The 14297-nt window shown below is 44.2% G+C and overlaps 1 protein-coding gene across 1 annotated transcript in view; it reads right to left on the bottom strand.

Moving 5' to 3' along the window:
- The window catches only part of WNK2 (WNK lysine deficient protein kinase 2), a 128064-nt gene that overhangs the window by 22827 nt on the left and 90940 nt on the right, over nt 1-14297 (bottom strand). The window contains 7 exon segments of the mRNA XM_010007821.1: nt 2407-2505; nt 3432-3647; nt 8411-8625; nt 9773-10455; nt 10532-10587; nt 12599-12671; nt 13997-14295. Coding sequence (XP_010006123.1) covers nt 2407-2505; nt 3432-3647; nt 8411-8625; nt 9773-10455; nt 10532-10587; nt 12599-12671; nt 13997-14295 — 1641 coding nt within the window.

Here is a 14297-nt window from a genome sequence, read left to right as displayed (position 1 = left end):
TGGAACAGCCCCAGCACCCTTACCAGCCTCAAGCTGCCCACTCTGGGCAGCCCCATCCCATGAAAGATGCACAGCTGGTAAGCACCTAGTCCCAGTGCTGGGCTCTGCCTGCATGCTGGGTCAACCATGTCCCCTCCAGAGGGGAAGAAGCATGAGCCAGCTGGCATTCCCATTCCCATCATAATCATCTAGCACTATTTTTCCTGAAGCCTATGGCCCCAGCTACTCCCTACCACCTGGCTGGAACCTCCATCCATCCGTCCATCCATCCATCCATTCATCAGCAGTGCCAGCCACTCTTGGGGAACGATGGGGCCACACCAAGCCCATCTTCATCCCTTCACACACACAGTACCAACCTGTTGGACTTACTGGGAAAAGCAGCTCAGCCAACCTCCTACCCTACCCAAACCTACCAGCTGTTGGCAAACTGTCTAGCAACCTAATGACAGGCAGTGTGTGAAAGGAAGCTGCACGCTCAGACTTTACGGATGCTTCAGGGTTAAGCTGGTTTAAGGATTAAGTTAAGATGGACTGAGACTCAGTCCATCTCCTGGAATGACTCAGAAACAGGGGAGTGCAAATCTCCTCTCCAAACACTTCGCCCAGAAGATATGGAGAAGACAGCATATGGGCTGAGAACAGAAAACAATTAGTCATGCTGAGTTATTTAAGCATGGGGAGAATTCACGATTGGAAGGATTTACATATTCCCCTGGTTTCGTTCACAATATCCATGCACCCAAACATTTTTAGTATGCTGAATTTTAATCACCATCTCCCAGTCTTTTTTGCATCCTACTGGATAGCAACTCCATGAAAGATTAAGGAAATGACTTCTGGGAATTACACGTGCAGAGGAAGAAAGTACGATGTCCATTATAATAGCAAATGGGGAAATTTGTGAGCTGAGAATTCCCCTCAGGGTCTCAGAAAAAAATCCCTGAATGCAAAATTGTCTCATGACTTTAACAGTCATTAAAAACTTGCAAAGTAATAAACTCAGTATGCTGAGCAGTAAATATAAGTCCTCAAGAAATTGAGTGCTTGGACTTTCAGGGACCTCAAACAACAGAAAAAAATCACTATTATTTTTAAAAATAGTTTATTCATAAAATTAGGAGGAGTGTATTTGAGTGGTCTTGTGCCTTTGATCTGTACCACTTGGATAATGATGAGCAATGTAGAACTCCAATGGGAGATCTGATATTAATGCAAATGAACAGTTAGCCAAACATTTTCTCAAGAACATTATTAGCCTTTCTAATATTATGTGTAAGTGGCCTATAGTACCTGTTCAGCACAACATATCTTTATTGTACAAGCAAAATCTGTTTGCCTAAAAAGCAGCATATATGATTGGGTAAAATGTCTTATTAATTTTTTAATTAAATAGCTTGATACCATTTGGTTGAATTGCCAATTACTTTTGAAGTCATATAAATAGGGTACAAATAACAGGTGCACAATTGTTTGAAACAAAAAATACTGGATCCTAGCAATCCATTTCAATGTATCAGCTGAAAATCTCATATTGCTTTTTACTTATTTATGTTTCGATGAACTGCTAATTGACTTCATCTTGGAGGTCACATAAGGTCATAAGAAAATAAACTGAGTCAAGTGCTTCAGCCAGATCAGCTCACACAAAAAAACTGCTGGTACTCTGCCTTGGAGTAACCAGATCTTCCCACTGCTTAGGAGTCTATCAAACACTGCTCACTGAAAGGAATGAAAAGTGACTGTATGGTTAACAGCCCAACTAGAAAACAGATTTTGAAAGAACTAGCTGGAGCACTAGTGTCTCAGCATTTCCACATGCAAAGAGCAGGGGTCAAAATTAAATAAAATAGAGTGGATATAAACAGTACTGTATATTGTGTTAATACAGCCCTTGTATGGAAGTTATACCCTTCAGTGACCTTCTAGTATTGTATCAGCTTGCTACATGCATGTCTTCATAGTCCAAACATGTGTGAAAGAGACCATTCGTCTACAGAAGGATGGATTTCTTTTTGTTGTCGCTGGAACCGGGACAGCAGACATGTATATTTGCCACATTGCAAATAAAATTACTTCAACATAAATCACATAAAGTACAAAAGCTTTGATAACTCCAGGGTAAAATTTACCATAAGGCTATATAATAAATGATGAGATCTTCCACACATGCTTTTGGTGCCCAGGCATGAGCCAAAAGCAGTGCAAAAAAAGCTTTCATATGAAAAATAAATAGAAATAAGGTGTGTTCATGATGATTACTCAAAAGAAAGGTAAAATGAAAGAAAAGATGGGTCAGAAAAAGGGGCATCCTGCCAAACATATTAATAGATATAAAACATGGAATTGGAAAAGGGGATAAAAGAAAGATGGACTGTGATAAAATACAAAAGAACAAATACAAACAGATGGACAAAGACACAGGTCCACTGAGGAATCTGGTACGAGGTTTGCTACTAGATTTATAGGTCACTCTCTCAGACGTTTGGTGGAAAACCGTCCAGCCTGCAAATGAATATAAAGGGAAGAAAACAAAGACACTTATAAAGTACAAGTAGCTGTGATCAGATGTCCTATACCATCAGTCAAATCAGCTTTGTTAGTTAAAACATCCACATCTCCATTTTAACTTTGCCAAAGAGGAGTAAGTTAATTGACCATACACAACGGATGCAATAAGAGCAGAAGAGAACAGGTAAGATATTTTGTAGATTAGTTTGGCAGGATGTGCAATGAGAGGAAGGTATTTTAATCATCATTAGAACTTCCAGTATGCATGACAACAAGATCAGTCAAAGCCTAGGAGGTGTGCAATACACAGAGGTACCAGAGGTCAGGACTGGGGAACACAGCCAGTTTACAGGCATTTAGCTGGGACTCCAAAATCATGCACAAAGTTAACTCCTTGGGTAAAGGAAACAGAACTTGGTTCTCTGGTTTTGGTTTTCTTTTCTTTTTTACTTTACGTTTTGTTCCCCTCACACCCAAGATGGTTTAGTAGTTTATAATGAGGAACTTTGGATCTACCAGTATCAAGGGGCTAAACAAAAAAAAAGCCTAAAATGAACCAAAGGAAACAATCTCATATCCTTTATATAATTTATTTTTCCTTTCTTTTTTTCCTCTGGAATTTGAAAGGTGGAGTCCAGAAAAGGTGTCAGTATAGAAATAAAAGGTATTTCTTTCCTAAAAATTAGCACGCCTTCCTGAGGGTTGACTCTTAACACTTGGAAAGACACTTTACTGTTGTTCTTCTGACAACACTGCAATGATCGTTTTAAAGGTAAGGCAGTAATTTGGACTGTCAAAGATTCATGTTCCTAAAATCACTACAAGTGAAATCCACACCTAAGAAGTTCAAGCATAAGGGAAGCAAACTAATCTTAGCATGTGCTGGAAGACATGCTGAGCAGCTGGTATGAAAAAATCACCTTGGCCAGAGCTTGCATTGGCGTCACCTCCTTCAGGGCCTAAGCCGGCGCAGATGTCAGAAGACAAAGAGGCCTTGACAGAGCAGGGCTGCTGCGTCTGAACTGCCTTCCCAAAGGTGGCTGTGACTGGGGCACTGACTGCTGCTGCTCTGGGAGAGCCAGACTGAGCTTTAGCTGTTTCTTTGTGGGGTGAGTCTTTAGAGTCTGCAAGATTACCTGAAAGAGCAAGAAAAGAAAACACATGCAACAGCAAACGGGAGGAAACCACAGCATCAAAACCAGCACCTAAACATCATCGGTCCATTGCCACCACGAGGAACAGAGGTCTGCAATCTGAGGCACATACTTCACCCAGCCTGCACCAGAACATAATCACCACCTATTATCACTGATCCAGTCTCTCCAAGAAGCTTATGGAATAGGTGTGATTTTTACAAGTACTTCTCTGCATTTTTCAGAAAGCAGAAGTAGGGACCCAACACAGAGCAACCGTGGGAAATTTACAAGTGGCCGTGGCAGAGGAGCAGAGCTGGCTAAACATGAGGGGAGGAACATCAGCTCTGCTTGCTGGACAGATGAGCCCTATTGGTGGTTGTCACCCTCTTAGAAAAACACCTACTGTGGTCTCTCACCTGGCAGAAGACCATGCACTCAGCACCAGTCAGAGTGGATGTGGGAACCCAGACAGAGGACCCACGGAAACATGCAGCTGTGCAGGCCACAGGCTGCGGAGAGGGTCAGAGCCTTTTGTTGGCAACAAGGGGCAGTTGTGACAACTGCTGTGCGGGCTGCAAGCAGGTGAATGATCTCTGCTAAGTGGCAGAGCTGCAAAAAGCTGAAAGGCTAAGGAGCATCACAGAAGCTGAAAAGGAGCTAAGACTGGTGGAGCCTCTGCCCTCTGTGAAACAGAAATGGGAGCTCCCATCAGAATCACAGAATGTCCCCGCCTGAGAGAGACCTCCAAGATCATCCAGTCCAGTCTTACAGCTAACCACTAAACCATGTCCCTAAGCACCAGGTCCACATGCAGCTTAAATGCCTCCAAAGATGGTGACTCAACCACTGCCCTGGGCAAACTATTCCAATGCCTGACAACCCTTTCAGTGAAGAAATGCAGTAGCCTGAATGAGAGGAGTGAATAGAAGCAAGTTTGCGGTCATGGCAAGAGAAAAATTCCTTCCTTGCCCACTTCACCACCCCAGGTGCCACTGAAAAAGAGATATGAGGCTCTGGTTGAGAAAGACCAGCAAATGAAGAAGTGGACATTGGGCAGCCTACACCAGAGGTATGTCCACAGTTGGAAAGACCTACCACCCGCATTGCAATGACATCCACAAGGAAGAAAAGAAGGGTTATATTTGTAGGTGACTCCCTGAGGGGAAAAGAGGGTCCGATATGCTGGGTAGACCCTCCTAGCAGAAGTCTGCTGTCTCCCCATAGCCCAGGTTAAGGACATCACTAGGAAACTTCCTAGTTTAACACAGTCATCAGTTTATTACCCACTACTGATCTTCCATATAAGTGGAGAGCAAGCTGAGACTTGCAGTCTAAGCTCAATCAAAAGAGACTTTTCAAAAGATGCTGGGGCAGAGCTTATCTTTTCATCCCTTCTTCCAGTTGCAGGCAATGACACTGGAATAAACAGATGAATACAGCCTGTTAATCGGTGGCTTTGTAGCTGTTGTCACTGCAACAATTTTGGCCTTTGTGACAACAGGATGGCCTCTCCAGCACCAGGCTTCCTGGCACCTCATGGGAAACTTCTTCTCAAAGAGGGAAGAGGGTCTTTTGTGAAAGAGATCAGAGGGCTGATTGGCAGGGCTTTAAACCACGTTTGAAGGGGAAGGGGAATGTAACTGGACATGCTACTGGGTGTAGCAGCACTTGTGGGGCAGTGTGCCAGCATTTTTGAGAATCAGAAGGCCAAATCAGTTTTGCCTCAAGAGCAAAACTAAGTGCTCAACTACCTCACTGAAATGCTTGTACACCAGGGCAGTCCGGGGCATCAGCAGGAGGAGCTGGGGGTCTGCATTAAGTCACAGGGCCACAATCTCACTGCAATTACATGGGAGCTGTGGGACAGGTCCCATGACTGGAATGTTGTGATGGATGGCTATGTACTCTTTAGAGAAGAGAGACCAAAAAGGCAAGGTGGTGGAGTTGCTCTTTGTGTGTGAGAGCAATTGAAATGTACTGAGCTTTACACAGGTGGGGAGGAAGAATGTGTTGAAAGCTGGTGGGTAAGAATTAAGGGACATGCAAAAGTGGGCAAAACCACTGTGGGTGTCCACAATATACTACCAAACCAGGAAGATATCGATGAGGCCTTCTACAGTCAACTGGAAGTAGCTTCTAGATCACATGCCTTGGTGCTCATGGGTGACTTCAATCACCCTGATACTTGATGAAGACCACCCAGATAGGCATACTCAGTCCAGAAGGCTCTTGCAGTGCATCAATGATAACTTCCAGATGTAGACAGTGGAAGAGCCAACAAGGAGAGGTGCACTGCTGGACCTTCTATTAATGAATAAACAAGGTCTGGTTGGAGATAGCCTTGGCAACAGTGATCATGGCATGGTTAAGCTTAGTATTTTACAAGGAAGAAGAGCAGAGAAACAAGTAGGATTACAACCTTGGACTTCCAGAGGGCTACTTCAAAGATCTACTTGCAGAAATCCCTTGGGCTAAGACTCTGGAAGGTAGGGGGGCCCAAAACAGTTGGTTAATTTTCAAATATCACTGCTTCCAAGCTCGAGATAGATTCATTCCTTTGAGTAAAAAATCAGGTAGAGGAGGAAGGAGACCTGCATGGATGAGCAAGGAGCTCCTGAAAAAAGTCATGTGAAGAAAGAAGTTCATGCTTGGTGGAAAAAGGAACTTGTCTCTTGGAGAACTACAGGAACGTTGCCAGGGTATGAAGGAAGGCAATAAGGAAGGCCAAAGCCCTCTTACAACTAAACCTGGCTAAGGTAGTAAAAGAGAACAAAAAAGGCTTGTTCAAATACATCAGTGCTAGAAGGAAGAACTGGGAACATGTGGGTCCAGTGCTGAGTGAAGTGGGAGCCCTGGTACCACAGGATGCAGAGAAGGCAGAGATACTGAACAGCTTCTTTGCTTCAGTCTTCACTCTGACCAGCCCTTGTGAGTCCCAGCTCCTGGATATAAGAGAGAAAGGCTAGAGGAAGGATGACCCTCCACTGGTCAATGAGGATTGGGTATGAGATCAGTTGGGTAAACTGAACATACACAAATCCATGGGCCTTGATGGGATGCATCCACGTGTGCTGATTGAGCTGGCTCAATCACTCTCCATCATTTCTGAAAGATCATGGAAAACAGGAGAGGTGCCTGAGGGATGGAGGAAGGCCAGTGTCACTCCAGTCTTCAAACAGGGCAAGGAGGCCAATCGTATCCTGGGACGAATTAAGAACAGTGTGGCCAGCAGGTCCAGGGAGGTTCTCCTCCCCCTCTACTCTGCCCTCCTAAGACCACATCTGGAGTGTTGTGTCGAGTTCTGGGCTCCCCGGTTCCAGAGGGACAGGGATCTACTGGAGAGAGTCCAACGGAGGCTACAAGGATGATGAAGGGACTGGAACACCTGCCTGATGAGGAAAGGCTGAGTGAGAGACCTGGGGCTGTTCAGTCTAGAGGGGAGAAGACTGAGGGGGGATCTAATTAATGTATATAAATATGTGAAGAATGGGTGTCAAGAAGGAGGAGCCAGTCTCTTTTCAGTTGTGCCCTGGGATAGAACAAGGGACAATGGATGCAAACTAGAACATAGGAAGTTCCACCTCAACATGAAGAAAAACTTCTTTACTGTGAGAGTGATGGAGCCCTGGGACAGGTTGCCCAGAGAGGCTGTGCAGTCTCCTTCTCTGGAGACTTTCAAGACCTGTCTGGATGAGTTTCTGTGTGACGTGCCCTAGATTCTGTGGTGGTCCTGTTCTGGCAAGGGGGTTGGACTCAATGATCTCCAGAGGTCCTTTCCAACCCCTAACATTCTGTGATTCTGTGTCTCATCAGAAGGAAAGGAAATAAAAACCTGCACATCAGCCAAGCAGCTGAGAAAGAGGTATAAAGCACTGTAGATTGCTTCAGCTCCTGTCGGTAACAATACTCAGGTGCAATGCAGGTCACAGGACACCTCTGCTTTCTATATTTCATTTGAAATTCTTAATTAAAAGCAAAACCCTCCAAAAACCTCTGTCTATAATTCAGATTGATGCAATGAAATCTGAAGCAGACCTGTGAAGCAGTGACTTTGACAACAAGAGCTACCTGGTTTGAAATACAGGGTTAATGCTGGGAGTGCTGCTGCTCCTCTAAACAACAACCTGAGCTACGTTGAAAAAAAAATTATTCATATCCTAGTCTACATTTTGCTGAAGAAATAACGACTGGGGTGTATCAACACTTCCCAGTTGAATTGTATCTTTATAGTTTCCAAAGAGATAATGACTCACAACTGCACCCGTTTGAAAAATCTCAAATTATTTCAGATGGTCAAAGAATCCATCACAGTTTTGTAACTGTTTTTATGTCCCATCCTTCAGGAAGCAAATGCAACCCCACCTTACATATATGGCATCTTGTAGGAAAAAACTAAACAAGATACAGCACTTAATCAACAGAGGATAACAGCACCTAAGAAGTGAATACAAACATCAATAAATTTCATTTGGAAAAAGGATGAGAAAATGTAATCAGGCTGCATTCCAAATTGAAGTGGAATATTGTTTCTCTGCCAAGCACTGTAACTGAGGCAGACGAGGCACACATGGGTCAGCCCTGGGCAGCTGGAACAAGCCTGTCCCAAAGGAAGCTCTTCAAAAACAGTTTGCAGGACACACCAGCCTGAGTCACAGCAGGAAGAACAATAAAAATGCAGAGCCTTTCCTGCAGTCCCTGCAATACACAGCACCCCACAGCTGACACAGCCAACAGGCATATGAAAAGCGACCCAGTGTACCTACTTGTGCTTGATGTTCCACTCCTGAGCTGCTGGACCAGAGGGTTCAATAGTTTTCCACCTTTCAACTTGTTTTTGCTGGTTCTTCGGCGACGGCCACTGGGTGGGGCTGAGTGAAGGAAGCCCAGGTTGGGAGGCAGGGGTTTCCCTAAGCGAATATACAGTGCCTCTATCTCATTCTTCTGCTGAGTCTGTAGTTCAGCAATTTCTTTCATATGCCTAGACATAAAAACAAAGAACTCTGCTAGTGATGTATTTGATAAAACACCATGTCTTGACAGCATGATGAGTTATTAAAAAAAAAGCAAAACAGCCTTTGGTTATAAAACAATCAACTGCTCATCCAAAAGTATAAGAAGTTGTATCAATCTACCTGGCAAACGTGATGACTGACTTCTCATATATTCATTTATAAGACAGAAACCTAGACAGGTAAAAAGATTTTCAACATCCTCAGTAAAAATAACTGGTTTTGACATGAGATCTGACAGGAACTTCAAGCTATTCTAGAATTCCTCTTTTCAAACCAGCAGCTTCAAAAAAATTAATTCTTAAAGCATCTACATCGTTTTGAAGGAAAACAAAAGTGCTTCCCTTAAAAATGCCATTAACACACTGATTTCATTATGCCATAAAGTCAGTTTAAAGGTTTCCTGTGACTGTAGTTCTGTTTTAAAAGGAAGCATCATCCATATTCAGTAAAACCATCATTCCTTAAGTTAAACATTTTTGTTAAACTACCATCTAATGCTAATTTTTGCCCATCACGTGCCAGGAAAGAAAGAAAAGGTTGACATTTAAAGAAGCTAGTTCTGAGAGCACCAGCATGGCAGCCTCCAGTGAAGGCTGGACAGATGACTTGACAAGACATTGGACAGGAGGCAGAGTCTGACCTGCCTGACAGATACTAGTTTATCAGCCGTAGAAGACATCCTGGGAAGTGTGGTGGGTCTGAATCAACCTTGCAGAGAAGGGCATGAAGAGAACATCACAGCAGCCCTCGATGACCATCCAGGTCATTTTTATGTGACCTTTATTAAGCGTGCACACAGGAACCTACCCACACAACACCTGCCAGGGCTACCATGTGCCACCACATCAACAGAGCTGTGCAGTGAGGAAACTGGGCACTGCAGCAGCACTGTTAAAAACAAGTTATTAGTAAACTGCTCTTCTAAATGGAATTGACCAATGAAGTGATGTATGAAAGGATGCATCTGGGGGAAGGTCCTAGCAATACCTAATTTGCCCAGCACCAGTTTACTCTTCACAGCTATGAAAACCCCATATTTGCTGAAGACATGCAGACAACTGCCTGAGGATCTCAACAGGAGCTCCCCCAGCAGTGCTTGCAAACTTGACTTACTTTTCTCTCAGGTTCTGCAATTCTTTCTTCATGTCTGCATCTTCAAATTCCGAGTCGTTGTCACTGCTCATGTACGACGACTGTGAGTGGAAGGATGTGATGTTGATGGTCGGAATTTTTGTCCCCTGCCCATTAGGTGACTCGAGGCCTGGCAAGCTAGCTTTGCTGGATCTTTGCAGAAAAGCAGCTGCTTTTTTAATTAAGTCACTGGCTGCACTACTGCTTGGGGGAGACAGTTGTGCAGCAGCAGCTGACTGACAGTGGAAAGGCTCCTCAGCAGAATCACTCGAGCCCTGGTCGCACAGGACATCCACAGAAGAGGCTGTCTGCACCCGCCGGACAGCTGTCTTCAGGTCAGGGCTGGAGGGCAGCTCATCCAAGTAGACATCTGGGGGTGCCGAGAACCTTAAGCAGTGCGGCGCTGGTAAAGTTAACTCATCCTGCGTGCTGATCACTGAAAACCTGCCAATAGTTTTGGCTGGTGTGCCACTATCGAGAGTTTCAGCCTGTTTTCCATAGGAACCAGAGTCTAGAGAGTCATCCCTTTGAAGGTAATTTATCACCCCATCTGCTGCAGATATCTGCATTACGTTATCATGTGCAGACAAAGTCAGAGTCTTTTCCTTCTCGCTCCTTTCAGAAATTTCCATCTGTTTAGCTATGCTTGATGATGCAGGTGCAACCTGGAGAAAATAATGCAGCTGAATTTGGAAGTAACTGTGACAGTCAAGGATAAAACTGCTCCTAGTTTCTGATTACCTGAAGGAGGCCTTTTGTTGTAGCAGAAGGAGCTGAAGTGATGCTTGCAGCTGAACCTGTTTCACAAGTTGAAAAAGAAAACATATTCATGTCTGGAATGCTTTAGGATAGTAAGAGCCAACCTGCTTATTCTGATAAATTGAAGTGTGATAAAGTCTAGCACTGAGGAATAATTTAAATATCCAGTCTTTGTAATAATAGATCTATAATGTGGAAGGCAACACCAATGGCAATATAAAATATTTGCACGTGGGCACTCTCTTCAATCTGCTGAGTTGTGGAATTCAAATTGCAATAGGAGTGTGGAATTTAATTGGTCAGCCAAAAATTTGTACAGAGAAAACAAGAAGAATGAAATCTGCGTGGTAAGTTAGGCCTGCATTACTAAGGTGTTCCTGATGTCTCAAAAAAAGTAACTGCACTTGGCTAGTCATGCACACAAAATGCTGCAGCTGCCCACAGCTGGGCTGGTACCTCACATCATTCACTGGACAGACACTGACACAGACAACTAAAAGGGCCTGAAATGAAGTTCAACATACACTGCTGAATGTGGAAATCACTGCCTCTAAAGATGGCCACTTGGACCTCAGAGGCACACAAGGAGCAAAATATCAGTGGCAATCATCAAGACAATTATTTCACGACCAGGAGACTGGTTTTGAAGTCAAACCTATAAATGTAAGTTTTTAAAAAGCTGCTTTCTTTTGGCATATTGTCACTCTGCAGTTCTGAAACAGTGAAATACATCTCTACTTGGTGGCATTCAGCTACATTAATTTTACTAAATAGTGTTACATGCCAGTTGCATTCTCTCTTCATTGTCTGCAAGACAGGTGACTGCAGGCTGCCCAAAACTTTCCCCTCTGACACTGACCTAAAAGCAGAAAATTTACACCCACAAGGACAAGAATGATCCCTGTTATTGCACAAACCTGGTGGCCAGCTTTGCCATGACAATCTAAAAAAAAAAATAAATTACCAAAAAAAAAAATCTATTCTAAGCCATCCCCAACACCACCACTGACAGCAGAAGCAGCTTTGGGTTCCTCAGCCCTTAAAACCTCCTGCAACTTGCAAGACAGGTAAATGGAGCATGATAAATACCCAGTTTCTTACTATGGCTCCTACGATGTTATCAGAGAAACTGCTGTTGTATCTGAAGTACCTGAAGGGCCATTGCCCTTCCATGGGACTTCCTAGAAATGTCTCAGAGGTGCTAACCCTCAATCATGGCATTTTTGTCAACACATTTTTATGAAACCCAGGAAATCTGAGAGACTTTTGGACTTTTTAGGAGCACTAGAGAGTTGTTACTGGGAACACAGCCTTCCATGATGTTACGATTTGGGACACCCTGGCACAGTGTTGGACATGTCTAGAGAGAGAGGGTCCTTGGACCCTGAAAGACGGGAAGGGTCAGGATTCCCACCCACTCCCTGTCACAATCTATCAAAGCCAGGAGAGCTGGAAGCTGGGCCTGCTCCCTTCCTGCTCCTTTCTCCCTGCCGGGGCTGCTGCTGCTTCCTTGGGCTTCCCAGGTGCTCACTCCTGAATCCACCTGCATCAGGTGCTGTGAGGAGCCGTGTACCTCTCCCCTGGAGGAGCCCTGCCTTTCCCATATCCCTGCCATCATCGTTTTACCCTTTTATCTTGTGTTATAGTAAATTGTATCTAGTTTCAATTTCCAAAGTTTAAGTCTCTCTTCCTTATTCCCCTTCTGTCTTCCCTTGGGAAGGTGGAGGGGTGTAATAGAGAGCAATTCTGTCCTCTGGTTTTTGGGATTCACCTTTAATATTTCAAGCAGGACACATGAGAATAGCCTGCACCCACACAACAGCCAAGCATCACATACTTATAGTTTCAAAGATATCCACCTGTGAGGCAGTTTCTTTCTAGGAAGCTGGAGAGAAGTGAGACATGCAATAGTAATTATAGCATAATTAGGACCAAAAAAGCCTTGTGTGGGCAGGGCTCTGCAGTTCATCAGCAGGGTGAGCAGAAAGGGGACACCAGATGAGAGGACCACACATGCAGAAGCATCATTGCCCACCAAAGGAGCATTACCTTTTGTGCTTGCTGACCCACCTCTTGCTTCTAAGGACTCAACACCAATGCTGGTCACCTCTGACTGTTCAAACTTTTGGTAAAAAGAAAGAAAAGAAATAATTTTAGTCTCTCACACAAACCAGACAGGCAATGCATTCTCCTTCCCTTTCTCTCTCTCTCTTCCCTCACACTTCTGTGGCATACTAAACTACCTTCTGATGCCTATGGAGGTGCCCTTCTACCTTTTCCTTCAACTCCTCCATATTTTTTTTTCCTCTCTTGGAAGAAAAAAAGGCAGTGGCAACATCACAGAGAGAACAAAAATAGGTACTGAATTATATCTCTCAGGTTGGGCTTTTTTCTGGTTTTCTTTTTCAGCCAGATTGTGCATTCCTCATCTGCATGTCTCTCTTCAGAAATTCTCTCTTTTATTGGCACAGATTTTCATAGGACAAATTGAAATTACTGGAGAGACACAAAACCTTTCATAGAGAGAGAATTTTCTCTGCTGTACAAAGTCATGTATCATTATAAACAATATGCTGGAGAGAGTCACTCATGTGCAGCCACCTTTCCTGTAACATACAGCATCTTTCAAGCAGTTGATACAGTTCATCCAGCTGACACTACACAGAACAGCCACATCCTTGCTACTGGTGATGTCATAATCTTAAAAAATGCTACTTTTAATGTAAGACATACACTGATCTTTCAGCAGAAAGTGCTGCAAATCTGTTGCATTTCAAAAACTCAGGATTTTATCTGAAAGAACGTAACACAGGTGCACGATCAAGACACGGGGTAAAAAATGACCCAGACCACCTGCTCCTGCTTTCCTCAGCTGCTTCCTAGTGAAGTCTTGCTCTACCAAGTTCAGGGGAAGACAAAAGAAATCATGACTGGAAGCAGAGCAAGCTTCTACTTATAGAGTGTCCTCCATTAGCTGCAGCACTTGAACAAAGCTAACGCTCCTGACTTGTTGATTTTATTCAGGCTGGCATTATAATCACTGCCATGAATTTATATTAAAAAATATTCCTATAGAAGCATATTTGTCTTCATCAAAACTTGTACTTGTTTTACATTCTTAAATTACAAAAAAATTATCACATTTCTGCCTGCTTTGGACACGGGACATTCTTGTGTCTTGTGTGAATTATAAACTGCTTTAAAACCCAAAGGAAAGTTCAGCTAAGAAGCATTTGTGTAAAATGCGTCAGAATGCACCTGACTGTAAGAACTGAACTTTCCCATTGGAAAGTTCAGCAGACCGGAGGCCACACAGCCAGGAGCAGAAACAGAAGATGTTTGAAGAAGTGAGAAATCTGCGTGTCCTGCCACAGGCTCTTGGTTCTGAGCCCTGCTCTGGGGCTGCCCCCGCAGCGGGGCGCGGGGCTGAGCCAGGGCCAAACTAACCAGGGCTGAGCAGGGTGAGGCCTCGGGTGGCACGAGCGGCACCGACAAGTCCTCGGCAGCATCCTTCATCCCCTGGCTGGTGTCTGCAGCGTTGTGGCCTGGTTCTCTCAGCTCCTGGGCCGCCACGGGGACTCGATCTTCGGGCAGCGGTGGCAAGTGGAACTCGGGGTCGCCCTGCTCTAACGGGGCAGAGGTGTCGGGGGTCCCCGCGGACGCCGAAGAAGTGGGAACGTACTCCTGGTAAAGCAAATTGCGCAGCTTCTCATCGAGGCTTTTTATCGTGTTGTCAACGAAGTCCACC

The sequence above is a fragment of the Chaetura pelagica genome, unplaced genomic scaffold (genome assembly GCF_000747805.2).
Source record: "Chaetura pelagica isolate M959 unplaced genomic scaffold, ChaPel_1.0 scaffold562, whole genome shotgun sequence".
NCBI classification, from domain to species: Eukaryota; Metazoa; Chordata; class Aves; order Apodiformes; family Apodidae; genus Chaetura; species Chaetura pelagica.
This window is presented reverse-complemented; position numbering and strand designations above follow the sequence as displayed.